Source organism: Rhamphochromis longiceps, linkage group LG10 (assembly GCF_057381845.1).
Source record: "Rhamphochromis longiceps isolate RC_006_pf linkage group LG10, R_longiceps_female_GT1.1, whole genome shotgun sequence".
Classification (NCBI taxonomy): Eukaryota; Metazoa; Chordata; class Actinopteri; order Cichliformes; family Cichlidae; genus Rhamphochromis; species Rhamphochromis longiceps.
This window is the reverse complement of record NC_140566.1, coordinates 13,557,526-13,573,250: the sequence shown is the minus strand read 5'-3', so window position 1 is coordinate 13,573,250 and position 15,725 is coordinate 13,557,526. Positions and strand designations below refer to the sequence as shown.

The following is a 15,725-nucleotide window of genomic DNA, read 5'->3' as shown; positions in this document are numbered from 1 at the left end:
TCTTGAGATAAACCGCAAAAAAAAAGATTCTAAAGTCTGATTTAGACTTCTCTGTGAAATCTACGTCCTAACCTCCGACATCACCACAAACCCCTTTCTAACCCTTGCCATTCAAAGGCCATTCAAGCCTTTTCGGGCTGCGTCGAACCAACGTGTATTTACATTTCTCTGGAAGTGCATCTCAGGTTATGTGAAAGGTTGCAGCATAGCGTTTTGTAGGAGCTTCTGGTTTTGTTGTAAGTTACTGTGTAGATTTCCTGCTGAAGCATAATCCAGGGATAACCCAGCACTTACACAGCTTAAGATTTGCATTTTGAAATGTTTTATTACCTTAGCATTAGATTTTAAAACACTGATCAACAAAAAAAAAAAGCAATATATAAATACCAGCCTGTTTAGCATCTAACCAAAACGGCTGTAAAATTTAAAAAAAAGAAACAGAGCGAGGCACTTACAGATCCTCAGAAATGCTCTGAAAGAACCATTTAAAAGGTTAAATAATTTTGTATCATGTATAAATGATTCTTTAAAGAGTCCTTTCACCCGAGAAGAAGCGCTTTGAAAGAAGCTGCATGGCCTAGAGGATTGTGACATTGTTAGATCCTGTATGAGTTTGGTCACTCTCAATGAGATGCATTCACAGGCAAAAACAGGGTGATGCCCAGATGCAGATGAGGTCCAGAGGGGAACTATTTTTATCTCCTTCTGCAGCTACATGTACGGGAAAGGGATTTTTATTTCTGACAGAAAAAAACTGTATATAGTGTGGATAATTTAACGGTTTAATCAGGAGTGTACATTTTTTAGTTTTGATGAAATTTTTAAAATAACTAAATTGGATTTGCTCTTTTTCCCCTTTTTTTTATGTAATTGTTGGCACATAGAGATAAACTAAGGTTAAGTCTGCTATTGTAAGTCTATAAGAGAGCCCAGTTACTCATGAGCAAGGCACTGCAAAAGCCACCTGCTTTACCCAATCACTTAATGGTGTTTCACCAGGCAACTACTCTGTAGCGGTGTATACTCCAGCTGTATGCTCTGCAATGTTAAACAGGGCATTAGTAAAGTTAAAGTTCCTACCAAGCCTGTGATAAAGGTGTGCTTTCACTTTATTTTTTAAACCAACAAAATGCCGGCAGCCTCACAGTCACACAGACCAGAGCTGCTGCTCTGACAAATTCCAAAGAGAAGGAAGGAAAGGGGAATTAATAGAAGTGTAAATGTGTGAGAGAATAGGAAAAAATAAAAGCAAGAAATAGTCTATAAATAGGATGTATACTGTAGCTCATGCGAGTCCAGCAGTGTGTATGTGTGCGCACCATGTGTGCGAGTTAGTAGCAGCCTCATTTTCTCACATGCAAATGAAGGCGTCGGCGCAAAGATAACGAGGCCCATATTTCCACCTCCTCAGTGGGGCCATTATTTATTGATGTTCTGCATCTTTCCCCCTCCCTCCCACTCTCACGCTTTCTTCATCCTCTCCCTGTTGCTAGGGTCTTCTCACTGGCATCCTGTTACGATTTTGGTGTACTTTCAGCAATTATTAAAGCACAGCGTGTTTACAATCATCAAGGACCAAATGTTGATACCCTAGGTGTTGTGTGAATGCAAAAATCGCAACGGCAAACTGGCTGTTGAAGTCGCTTAAATCAATAAAGAAAAGTAGGATCAGTTTGAAGTGGCTAAATATAGCTTTTCACATGCAAGTAGCTTTGTATCCAATCACAAATACTTTACAAAAACATACAACACAATGCACCGCGTTATAGCTTCCCGATTTCCTAAGCCTCAGTTGGAGGTTTGCTGGTTTCAGAAATCATTTAATCCAGTTCTGCACCTCAAAATCATGAAAATAACTAACAATTTGTCACCTCCTTTAACTAACTAATAAAATATTTGGAACTTCATTCATGAACAGTTTATTCAGCACTATTCCCAACAGGGAATCCGACCTACATGTTTAGAGGTGCAAATTTCCACAATATCCTATATTAAAGGCACCTAAGCAAGAATTTTCTTATGATACTAACCTGCTCAGATTTTCCAGTGTACATGACAAGAAGACAAAAAACAAAACAAAACACTGACAGGTCTGAGTAAAACACCTTTGCTCCCATGGGACTTCCAGTATGGACCCCATATCTAATGAGTTTGGAAAAGGCTAATGAGCTATCGAACTCTGATTCCTGTTTTCCTCCTGGTGGATCACTACAATCTGACCCCTGGATTCTTCATCTTACTCGACCCTGCTGATGGTCAAAGGCAGTGGATGCTTGTTTCTAAGGGCTTTCCCAGTTAAATGAAGGTTACTGCGCATTATGACGAGTGTAAGGTAGCACACGGAGAAGGTCAAAGGTTTTAGATTCCTTCAAACAATCACAACACAGAGGCTTTCAAACAAAATTGGGACTGTCGTTTCTCTGCACATTTCACGTGTCACAACACTGATGTTTAATATCTACCTGAGGCTTTTAATGTAAATTGATTCATTGTAACAAGCTGTTGTAAAAATGCAGGAAAATTTGTGACTGAATGTATAATTTTTTTTAAATACTGTACAATACTTTTTAAAATCACAAGCATTAAACTATTAAACATTTTAATAATTTAATAATTGACCACAAAGTGTTGACAGTTTGTTATTCCGAAAGAATATCAGGAAGTCGGGGGATTGATTGATTAAATAAATAAGGACAAAAACTACACCTGAGACTTGAGCTCTGGTACTTTTACATCTCAAAAAAGTGAGTAAACCTAAGATGTAAAAATACATAAAAAAATAAAGAAATAAAAAAGAATCATCATCAATCAAAGTTATTTTTTGAATAGTGAATTAAAGCTCAACTGAAAAAACCTAGTAAATCCAATCTGGATGCTACCTGAAACTACTCTGACTTTAAAAATAATTAGAATATATAAAACTATAAATAATAAACCTGACAGTGGGTTTATTTTGTAGCATAAACGATACAGATGCCATTTTTAACACTTTGTTAAAGATTGCATCTGCACTATTGAGCAGAATAAAGTGTAAAGTACAGAAAACCCAGAATGTAAAATGTCCCCATATGAAAACGTGGGGTCTCAGGAGGCACAGGGGTGAGGACATGCAGTTATATGTCAATGTAAGAAATTGTTAGTGTAGAATACAGTAGGGACATTGTAAAATAACAGTTTACTGCTAGTTAATATTCCTGTCAGTATCTATTAAGTATATGTATAGTACAGTATGCCACATTTTGCAGTGTATCTTTTACAGTTAAAACGTAATTCTTCACAATACTTTCAAAGTATTTAATTACAGTGGAAAGAAATTAACCTTGATGACATTTTGATTGGAGATGGTAACAGAAGGGTTTGAGCTCCAGACCCACAAAAATGCATCTGCACCTGAGTGTCAAAGCTTTATTAGTCTTTTCTAATTGAAATTGATTTTATATCCTTTAACCTCCTAGGACCGGGCGCCCACATATGTGGGCATCACATTTTGGGTTGTCTAGACCAAAATACTAAATTTTGCTCTACAAGGGCCTGATATCCACTTACAAGGACATTGTACTGGCTCTCTTTTACCGAAATTTAAAACGAATATCCTCATATGTGGCTCTCATTTTTCTTAGAAACAAAAATCAGGTAAAAAAAAAAAAAAGAACAATCTGGTGATTCCTTGTTTTTACATTCATCAGGTCCTAATATGCCCAAATATCAAAGAGAATTTAAAAATGCATGCCATGGAAGAGTTTGGGTTTTAGGAGGTTAAACACCAAAATGATTTTGAGCTGCTAAAAAAACAGCATTCTGAGTCTCACTTTAGAAAAACTGCATTCTGTATTTCTGCATTATACCTGTGCTCTTAACGGCAAGTTGCAGAGAAGATTTTGAAAGAAGGTGAGAAGACGGAGGAGGGGAGGAGGAGCAGATCAAAGACTTGTGACTGTCACAGAAAGAAGACAAAAGAAAAAAAAAGCACAACATATTCTGGAGATATTCTCTGCAGTGCTGGAATATGCTTGGTGCTCACAAATCCAGGCACACGAGGCCTGGATTTGTGTGTGTGTGGCACGTGCACACACAAAGAAACACCTACCGGGCTTAAAATAGGACAAAAACTATTAGCCTGCTGGCACAAAAAATAATAAACTACGTGTTAAAATTAGCACAGTGGATCCTGTGAATGGCAGTAAACCAGTTTTGCACTAGAGGAATGCTTTAAAGTGGAAGAGGGCCATCGATGAGTCATTGACTTGATTTTAATAACGAGAAAGAGAGGATAAGAAAAAGGGTAGAAGTAAAGGGCATGATGCTGGGTAAAGTAAGAAGGAGATAACAGCCCATGTCTGTATTCTCCACTCCTTTATGCAAAAAAGGGGGTGTTACATCTGTATTCAAAGCGGGAGCCCTCTCAACCCTCCCTCTGTTCTCTCCCTTTTCTATGCTGTGTACATTAAAAGCCCAAGTAGAAGCAGGTGTCAACCATTTAAATATATACACTGTCCTGGCTTTTATTCTGCTGCACACTTACTTAACATCTATGAATGGCACCCTCTTAACTCCTTTTAATTCATATTCAAAGCAGGTTTTATTGGCACAACTGAGGTGTAAAAACGAATTGTGCGACTGGAGCCACTGCATCTCCTTAATGCGAGAGACTTTGTTAACAACACACAGAGCATGAGTCAATGTGCGAGATAGGACTAAAGCCACATGAACAATATCTGTGTGTCAGCATTCGATTCTCTCTTTCTCTCTCACTCGCTTCTTTGTCACTCGCTCATTTTCTGGAAAGGAGTCGAGATTGCAGGGCATTGAGGGAGCCGCGGTTCTGTCATGTTTTCATTAAAAAGCCACGCTTCACTGTCTAATCCTAACTGCTCTCCTCTTTCCTAACCAATTGTGACTGCTTACCTCATCTTTCAATCATGTTTTCCCTGCCCTGCCCCTTGCCGCTGCGTGATGTTGTACACCAACTCACCGTGAGGGTAACGAATGACATAAAGTTGGGGGGACAGAAGTGAGGAAGAGGCAAACATGGAGGCTAAGAAGAGGCAGGGAAACAGAGGGATGAGGTAGAAAAGAAAGCAGAGTCCAGTTTTCCACCATGATGGGACCACGTCTCTTCTGCTCCACTGACTGCTCTGTCCCAATTTGCCCTGTGTGACTTTAAACAGTAAACACTGGGGGAGGGGATGAAGTGTGTGTGTGTGTGGGTTTGTGGGGGGGACCGTCGGGGACAGACATGAAACCAATTGTATGCAAAAGACATTGTTTGCATAGATATACCTCGACAGAACGCTGCAGAGGTGCCATGTTACCCCCCATAAAGCCGTCCCTAACCAGACAGGGCGACAATGCAGCGTAAAGCTAAATGGACCATCTCAGATAGAGAAAATTAAGCATCAGTGGAAGCATCAGAGGAAACGAGGGATGCAGGGGAAAGAGAGTGGGCGGATAGGAGAGAAATGGGGAGAGATGTAGAAATAGGACTCCATTATTCATGACGTGTGTTTCATGTGCTTGGTGACATCTGGGACAGCAGTGATAATGAGAGTCCCGGGAGACAGAAACCACACACACACACACACACACACACACACACACACACACACACACACACACACACACACACACACACACACACACACACACACACACACACACACACACACACACACATGTATCCCAATGCATGGCATCGTAGAGACACGTGCCACTATTGTCCAAACACCTTCTCTTTACTGGATGTCCCATTAATTCCTATTGAACAGCTAATTTTCTGTGCACTAAAGCTTAAACACTGAAGTAACTTTGGTCTTCAAAAAATGCACCTCAGTATAAAAGTAAACATCCGGCAATGAAAAGCTTTCCACTCCTCCACCTTGTTTTCATTTAGTTGCAGATAAGAGACGATGTTGGATTTATGGTGTGTGTCTGCCATCATATGTGTGTGTGTGTGTGTGAGACAGAGAGAGAGATGAGATGAGATGTAGTGTACTCCAGCTTAGCCCCATGGCCTGGGGCAGTGAGCTGCATTAGCAGCACTGAGTGAGCTGCCTGGTCCCTCCCTATTAGAGTGCTGGTGGCAGAGGAGTGTCACTGCCCAGTATGAGGGAGAGAGAGGGAGAGAGAAAGGAGGTGGGGGGGCATGACTGATATAACCAAAGTATCAAATATCCTGAGTTTCATCATCGTTACTGCAATTAAAGAATGGAGATCACCATCTGAGAGGTGGAAGTCACAGATTAAAGAACCACTGACTTGGTTATTCTGTCAGCATAAAAGATTCAGTTTTTAAAGTTTAGTTCTGAAACAGTGTAAGCAACCTTCTTTGTGACCTTCTTTGTGACTGTAATATGTAAAAATTATCTGTAGGTGAAACTGAACCGAAAAGAAAATGTCTAGCGTACAGTATAGCTACAGTTACATTACAGCACGAGCAAATGCTGAATGTGAATTCTATGATGCACTTTCTCCTTGAGTCTGCATCGAATGCTCAAGAGTCCAAAGGCTGTCAGTCTGAATTTGTAACCCTATGACAGAGTCCAGCTTCACAGTAACGCTACACAAGACAAATGTGTACAAACAATAGAAGTACACTCACTCTTCTGCTGTCAGTCTTCATAGTTAGCATTTCAAATTAGCTCAAAATAGCTAGAACAGCCTGTTACTGCATATATCTGCCAAGGTGTGAAGATATGAAATTTCTCCCCCCACACCGTGCATGGATTAGTCCGTGCGTCCAGAAAGATATACAGATCTGGACAACGCTGTGATGCTATATATAGAAATAATAAGGAATTTTCTCAAAATTTCCTGGATCCAGATGCAGACACAGGCACTAAATCACCTACTTGGACTCATAAACCTGATTATGCTTCTTGTTCTTTGTTTTACACCACTTGTCTTCCTCTTCTTGCGACATACCTCCTAAATTCATAAGTGCATACTGCACTATATAGATAGATAGATAAGATAGATGCATATCTCTCTCTCTCTCTCTCTCTCTCTCTCTCTCTGTCTCTGTCTCTCTCTCTCTCTCTCTCTCTCTCTCTATATATATATATATATGTATATATATATATATATATATATATATATATATATATATATATATATGTGTGTGTGTGTGTGTGTGTGTGTGTGTGTGTATTCAATGTATGAATTTCCCCTGCAGCATAAAACATTGCATCTCATTGTCACTTTTTGCTGGATACCAAGCCTTTTACCAACACAATGCTCTGGAAAATGAGGGCTGCTATTTGTTTCTTCCCCATAGTATGTATATGCTCAGTTATTGACTGATGTCTTAACAGAGTTTCACTTTATAGTGATCAAACCACTCACCTACTGCAAAAATAATGAATTATTGAACATTTCCTATGTGCATACTAATCTATAAGCAACAAGCCACCTCTTCCTCAGACAGGCGTTTCTGTCACATAAAGACCTCAGAGGAGCTTTTCACTATGACCCACGCTATAATCAGTCGGGGTCTGTGATGTTGATCTGGCCTTTGTGCGTGTTTGGATAGCTAATAGTGAAGCGGATCAATAGGTCTGATTGAGAGGTCATGTAGGAACATGGCACTTTGATGACCACCGGGGATCCCATCCAGTCCCTCATCATGCCTCCTCATGAGACTGTGAATGATAAACCACATTCACAGAAACATGAGGAAAAGAACCTCTCACTCACACAGAGAGACTCACAAAAGTAGAAAATTGATACCAGAATTTTGAGCGTATGTAAACATATATTTTTACTACAATCCCACACATCAAATATGATAACATTTCAGGAGAAAACAGTGGGGCAACACTGTAAAGCTATAAGTTTTTGCGTTGTAGAAAGCCAGGATTAGAGAACAAATCACTGCCTTTAATAATGAAAGCAACACAGAAATGAAGAAAGAAAGGGACACGAAACTTCTAGTCTCTGCTGTGAGTGGTTGTGAAAATAAGCATTTCCTTAAATACGATTTCTTAGTAGATCCTGCTGTAATCTCCTCGCTCTAATCCTGCTTTCGCCTGCCTAAACAAAAGCGTGGAAGGAAGTAGGAAAAAAGGGGTAAAACCTCTTTGCTTCCAATCCTATTTCTTAACCCAATCCACGCCACATAAACCCTGCAACTCTTTTACTCTAAGCCTTGACACAAGCCTTCCTGCTTTCACTTTCCTTAATGACTGTGGATGTGGACGGAAATGCAGATTAACAGCTATCTCTTACAATGCCACTGGGGACCCGTTCTTTGCCTTGATATCACAAAAAGTGTCAATAATAATGCAACGATAATAATACTGACTGATTGGAATGATTGCTCAGGATTGTGGATATGACCTGAAATCAATGAAGATAAACTACTTTTATTGATCTGCTTTCCTTCTCATATTAGCTTTTTGTCTTCAGTTATAATGCGACAACTTTAGTAACTAAGCTACTAAGATTCTGTTTAGATGCCATTATTTGCTACTGCGCATCCATTTATATTTACTGAAAATTAAAAGTTTACAATTTTGGTATTTTGATTCTCCCACTATATCAACTACATTTGACCGATATGTCTCCATAATTCAATTACAATGTAAGTTAAAAGCTGATTTCTGCATTTTAAAAGAAGTCACACTTGTTGAAAAGTTCAAAACAGTAAGATTTGGCCTGGTTGGCGTTGTTTCATTTTCTTGGTTTGCTCTATGTGACTTTTCACAAAAAATTTATTTTCATCACAAAAAAAAAAAGAAAGCCAAAGGAGCAAAATAATCTTGGTAATTTGTCAATGAAGAAGAAACTTCCTAAACTCTCGCTTCCTCTCTCCCTCAGTTTCTATACTCTCACAGCCTGGCTTGAAGGGTTACATAGTGGCCAGGTTTCTGTCAGACTGATGTGCTCGCAGGGGCTTTCCTATCATTCCCTCTTACTCTGAGTGACACTGATACACTGATGCACTGTAAACATAAACATGCTGCATGTGTGTGTCTATAGCTGTGTGTGAGCCTGTGTGTTTTTGATGGAGACAAGGAGGCGAAAAAGCAAACGAGAGCGAGGGCCGAAGCGTCAGAGTGTGTGCATTTCTGCGTTAAGTGCACGTGAGCAGGCGAGTGTAATAGTGTGTAAATACTCAATAACAGCCGACACTTGTCAGCCCTCTGCTCTGTACACACAAAGCCTGTGGTTGGGCCATTGTTGAACTCCGCCTCTCCATGCCATCCCTCCAACCCCCCCCCCCCCCCCCCCCCCCCCATCCCCTCCCAAATGGGCTTCTCAAGCAGAGATAATTATGTCTATTGTGCCCCTTGCAGCACGCGCTCACACTCACGCACACACACACACATACACATTCACTGGTTTGTGCTAATTAACACACCCACCCACGTGTCTGCTCAACCTAACTGAGTAAAAGATGGCTGCCAGCAACCCATCTGTTCCTGTCCGGCTCTCAGTCGCTCTCAGCACACTGGGGCAAATATGAGAGGGGCAAAAATATCTACAGAAAGTGAAAGACCAACTGACAGAGGTGAACAAACCACAAACAAGTGAAAAGACATACATTTCAACCCTGTCATGTTGATTGTTATGTCTCGGGAAGACAGTTTTTCCAGCACCTCATTGCTGAGTTTTGGTCATACTGCCACACGTTTGCAGGTGTATGCTCATGGTGGAGGCTTCATCTGCATGATTTAGTCCCCCATTAACCCTTCCCTATTGCCTGCTGTGTACCACATGGGACAGAGGCAGGGGTAGATGAGGGAGAGGTGAGAGAGGGATGATGTGACACCCAAGGGTTTGTGGGGGTTATGTTCCAAGAGCCCCGGGGATGCCACGTATTCCCCATCCTCCTCTATCACACAACGTCCTGATGTACTCAGACGGCCCGAGCACAACAACAGGCGAGAAGTCACAAAGCAGCGCAAACCACAGCCTTAATGTATCCCAAGTTAATGTTTAATGAGTACGCCATATTCAGGCTGGTACATGCAAAATCTGAAAATGGCTTTATTGTGTTACTTTTGAAGGGCGCGTGTGTCTGTGTGTGCAGAGAGGCTTGTTCAGTTGTACTTACTAGAAGCAAGTGTGTGTGTCAAAGTGTGTTTACAAGCGTCTGCCGTGTCCCAGACAAGTGTATCCATTAATGTATTCCTGCTCTGAGTACACAAGCACAGATTTACAGACATGGTGTCCTAACACACTGCTGCTCTCCATGACGTCCCTCTGCCTTTGTCACCTCTCTCCTGCACCTGTGTGAAGCCTTATGACACTAACTTTCTAATTACACAGAGGGAAAACTGTATAACCATCTATACACATACAACAGTATTGTTATATAATGGTACTCCCTATGTGTGTGTTTATTTTATTTTTTTTCACCGTTTTGTATACTTAGTTTTTTATTTTTCCTTTTGTCCTACAGAAATTATAACAAGCATATTTCAGAGAAAAAATACAATTAATTGATCTGTTTTATAAATAATCTGCATATTAATTGACAAAGTGGACTGGAGTGTGCTTGTCAGCATCATCAGACTCCCATGTGTATTTGAATCACCTACAAACCAGTCAATTCAGCTGCAATGTTTTAGCTGTTTGCGTAGCTGTATATGTGTGTGTGTGTGTGTGTGTGTGTGTGTGTGTGTGTGTGTGTGTGTGTGTGTGTGTAGCTGTGTACTATTGAGTCTATGTAACCTCCTGGTGTCCAGCACCCGAGGGGGCCAAAGATTGATTTGTAATGTAGCCTGTAAGTGACCTCGCCACCTGGTGACTCCTGTTAGAATCCAATTTTACATTAGCGCCTGATACTGATCACACTGACAGGTTATGACAGGTTACAGTACAAAATGTGCCTGACTTATGATATACTGCGGCTATTTTGTTAAAATATGAGAGGGGGTAGAACAAGATGAGAGTTTGGAGTGTGACTGAATGAGAGCAGAAAATATTGCTCTGTGTAGGACAGGAGTTTATTAATCTGGTTTTCTAATCTTATATATACACTGTAATTCTATTTTGTGCTTTTCAGCCTGAGGTTTTAAGGAAATGTTTATCAAATTACTGTGCAAATACATAAACAAGACCAAACAGTGTAGCAGGTGGATTAGATGGGGCATGGTTGGGCATCTTCTGTGGACCACCATGTGGCTACAGCCATCTGCTGGTCCAGTCTCTATTCATCGGACCCACTCATTAGCTTTCTGCTGATTAGACCGACGGCCTCGATCGGCAAGCTGAACCCTCTCTGTGTCCCACTGTTGTCTTTATTCCCGTCCACAAACCCTCCATCTCTCTGTCTCTGCTCCAGCTCGCCTCCTTCAGATCACTACTCAGATTAGCAGACCTCAATTGTCTCACGAGGGTCACAAACACGCGTGGGCACACACACAGACACGCACGCACACAAAGCTTAACTACAAGGATAGTACGGGACGGGGAAGCGAGAGGGAAATAGGTCAGTCTGCCTGCACCCCTCCCCTCTTAACCACCCCCCCCTGTCCTGGCTGGATGGGAAAGTGGGACAGGCAAGGGGACAAACACACACACACACACACATACATAATCATGCACACATATAATCACACACACACACACACACACACACACACACACACACACACACACACACACACACACACACACACACACACACACACACACACACAAAATGCTCCAGAAGGGAAACGTGTGTTTGACAAAATAGAACCTGTTGTGGTTCAAAGGGCATGGCTGCGTTGTGTTATGTCATCAACTCAACCTTCACACCAATATGTGACTGTGCTACTGATCAGAGTCTACACATAGCAATGCCTCCGTGCAAAAGCACAGATATGAAGTGCAGATAAACTACTTAAACTCTTTTTTAATTCAATGTAGGGCTGTCATGATATCAGATTTGCACATCACAGCAACACTGTTGCCATATATATAAAAAAACCAAAACATGCTATCAGTCAGATTCGTCTATGACTTGGTTCAGTTTGTGTTGTCTGATCCACTAATGTAAAGAAAACAGGCCTGTCTATTCATGTATGTACTCATACTGTGCTTTTGTTTTGAGATAGGGACAAATGACGAGGAGGAGGTACAGGAAGGAACCTTGATCAGATTCATTGATGGTTCGGTGGTGCCACAAATGTTGCTTCGAAGGTGGGGAACATCAGTGAATCACTACGCCTAAAATACCTCAATTTACATTTAAAAAAGATAAAGTCATAAATATGCACTGAGCTATCAGCTGAAATGCATTTCTGAAAATAAGAAAAAGCAAAAGTTTTTCATTTTCTTTTGTGACAGTTAGCCAAAGCCCACCAGATGACAATACATAGGACTGAATGATTGAATGCTTTGACTTGGTGCTTGCAGACCATTTCCATCAGACAATGGCCTCTCTCATCAGTAACAGATAACAGAGTATTTGCTCTCAGAGATACATTTAAGTGGGTCTGATCAGAATAAAGATTAGTACTAATCAAATGTTTGAATATTATTTGTTGACAGTCGTATTATTGTGTTAAGTGGCAAAACCTACAGGATTTTTATCTGTCCCCTGCTTCTCATTACCTTAAATTGTAACAAGCAGAAAAGGAAAATGGTGCAATGAATGAGTCTGACTATGTGTGTCTTTGCACAGTGGCTTTATTTCCTCAAATTTCACCATCATCTCCTGCTGTGACAGGTAGTCACCTACTCACGTGCACATCGGGAGCTTTCCATCATAAAATCTATTTTAACTTTCACATCTTCATTAGATGTATCCAGACAGTCCTTTGCTGGCCAATCAGGGAAAAAGCATCACTCTGTAGTGTTTGAAATGATCTAGTGAGGAGTAGGAGATCAGTATGAATACACTGGACTGTTTATATAACCACATGTATCAGCTGTATATGGACATTTACTGTATGTGTCCATGAGTATGTTTGCATATTGTGCACCCATGTGAGAGTGCAATAACAATATTCAGATTATGAGCTGTTGTGCAGACTATGTTGATTGGCTGTGAGGATGACGAGGTCACTTTGCTGATTGGAGGGTCAAGGTTGAATGCAACCACGCTGCCAGTGTTTGCCCTGTTTGTGTGTGCTGCTGTTGTAGTGAAACGAATGCTGAGTTCAGTGAGCAGCTCATCATGTTCAGCATCTGATCCTCACACTCACTGCTCATCAACTGACCTATATACCCCTAATTACACACTGGAGCCTCATGACAGTACAGAAACACCCCATACATAGAAATCACAAATATAGACACAGAGGGCTGGCATACCCAAAGCAGATCTACTATATTTATGTTCAGGAATCATCAGAAGTCACATGTAAACCAAACGTGACGTCAACAACTCATAATTTTAAGAGCCGAACTGAGGAAAGGGAAAGAGAGCACAAATATGAAAGCATACGAGTAGAACATTTATGTCTGGCTGGCTGATATGTGTATAATATGAGCATTCATGAGAATTTTCATGAATTTAGCTAAGTAAAAAGCAGTAAAGTATTTTTCCTACACACTTTAAGTGTTAATAGTGAATGCCAAAATAAAAGTATGGCAAGAAATACAAAAAGTGGGTGATTTGGTCACAGCCCTGAAAAATGTGGCCCATTAAAGCAGTGACATTGGTAACTGAGGACAAAAAAATAACTCTAAATACACAAAAATGCTTCAGTATTATAAAAAAATACTGTACCCTGAAATGTCTGAAAATGACAAATTACTGCAACCTTGGTGCATGTACATGTGTGACACAGAGTCTGTGTGCTTTGCATACATATAATATAAAACGCCATCTGCCAGGACCTGAGGCCGTTCTTGCCCTACTACCCTCCTTGCTACTCTTCCTTTGGTTTGCTCTTCTTTTCCATCTCTCCTCCCTCTGCCCTTTATTGTTATTGCAAGGGGTTTTACATGCAGAAAATAATTAGGCCCACATCTCAAACAAAATCATGAGAAAAATGTACCTACAAAAAAAGCTGGAAAAACACATAAAGACAGATCTCAACATTTATCTTTTCTCGCACACACACACACGCTCACATACACTAATGAGGTTAATGAAGATGAATGCAGGGGCACAGTCCTATTGACATCCTGTATCTCTAATTGTGGCCCTGTTCTTCAAGGACATAGTGGCAAGACAAGCAGGGAGTGGACCAAAATAGATCTGATGAGGAGAAAGTGTGGAACGTGGAAAGAGATGTCTGTCTTTCATTTTCTTTGGTGTCAAACACAATTAAAGGCACTAGTTGACATTAGCTTGAGATAATTAAATGTGATGTGGAAAGCAGGGCTAGCAGAGTTGGAAAGATGGAACCGTCCAAAGAAAGAAGGTGGCAGACGAAAGAGGGTGAGGGTGGAGATATGTTCAGGAAGGAAGGAGAAGGAGGAGGAGGAGGACCGGATCAGTGATCCAGAACAGTGAACAGACAGAAGACACGAGTTAAGAATTCGGTCAAACACAGAGCACAGTGGCACATCAACCGCTCTCACACACAAACAGAGACACAGACATAAAGACACACACACACACACATAAAGACAACCCTGAATCCAACAGTCAACAATCAATGTGCCTTCACCATCTCGCTCCAAATTCACTCACTTAATGTCCTACCTGGGACAATGGAAACAGTGTCTCTCTCCCAGGATACAACACTGACGTACTCCTGCACAGCAGCGGGGATGAGGCACTTGAACACAGCTACGTTGCCCCGCATTGAGCGTTGGTCCGCCACCCGCACGGTGTAGGGCTCCCTGAAAACTACACAAACACAAACACAATATTACATACAACACACTGCATGTAGAAAGGATTCAATCTTTTAAATGGGGTTTTCTACCAAGGAATAAAGACTTCCCTATTTTTTTATGAACATTAAAAGAGATGAATTTGAAAGATGATGATTATCTACATAAAATATCCCAGAAGTGTTCCATTTAGAAGATGCGTCGAGAGAGTGTGAGCGCCATCAACATGGTCCTATTACCCCTCTTGCCAAGGCAAAAACAACAATCAGCTCCGTGTTTACATCATCAAAAACAACACATTAACACTCCAGAGCAAAATGCCCTTTCATCAATTACCACAGCACTCCGCATGTATTCACTGGAAATTACTGAACTACTCCTGTCTATTGTTTGAACTCTTCTAATCCTGCCTCTGCTTTTGGCACAAATGGCACAAGCCACCATTAGGCAGGATAATCATGGAAATCATTTTCTAGCTCGGGGATGACATCATAATAAAACACTGATGTTTTTGCTCAGAACTTCCCAAGTATACAACAGACTGAGCTGCACTGAAGGGTTAATGGTGCTTTGGTTTATTCAGGTTCATGCAATATTTTACACTCTGTTGAATGAGCAGGAGCTCATTAGCGAAATCACATGAAAGCTAGCACGTATCTGAAGGTTGCTAAGAAACTGGTTCGGAATCCCTTTCCTGGTAACAGACATGATGACAGCATGCATACATTCCTGCCGCAAGAAGAAAACACTTGCCAAAATTTACATCTTCTTTAAATAAATAAATTAAATAAACCCGTTCTGTTGAGTTCTTTTGAAACAGTATAATGAAACCCTTCTGTTGTGAATTTCTTTACACTTTGCTGTAAGCCACGAGGCAGTAGCACTGAATTCAATTTGACTCCTGTCAATAGCTGCTCAGTGGCAGTGCAAGCGCAAAACTGTGGCCATAAAATCCCAAACAAAACACCCACATCCTGTCTGACTGTATAACCTGTGCACCAAGG

At 40.9% G+C, this 15,725-nt stretch overlaps 1 protein-coding gene across 2 annotated transcripts in view; it reads right to left on the bottom strand.

Moving 5' to 3' along the window:
- The window catches only part of LOC146660425 (cell adhesion molecule DSCAML1-like), a 54,252-nt gene that overhangs the window by 25,780 nt on the left and 12,747 nt on the right, over nt 1-15,725 (bottom strand). For both annotated transcript variants that reach the window (XM_085420279.1, XM_085420281.1), the window contains exon 3: nt 14,588-14,734. In XM_085420279.1, coding sequence (XP_085276405.1) covers nt 14,588-14,734 — 147 coding nt within the window. The remainder of the gene's footprint in view (nt 1-14,587; nt 14,735-15,725) is intronic.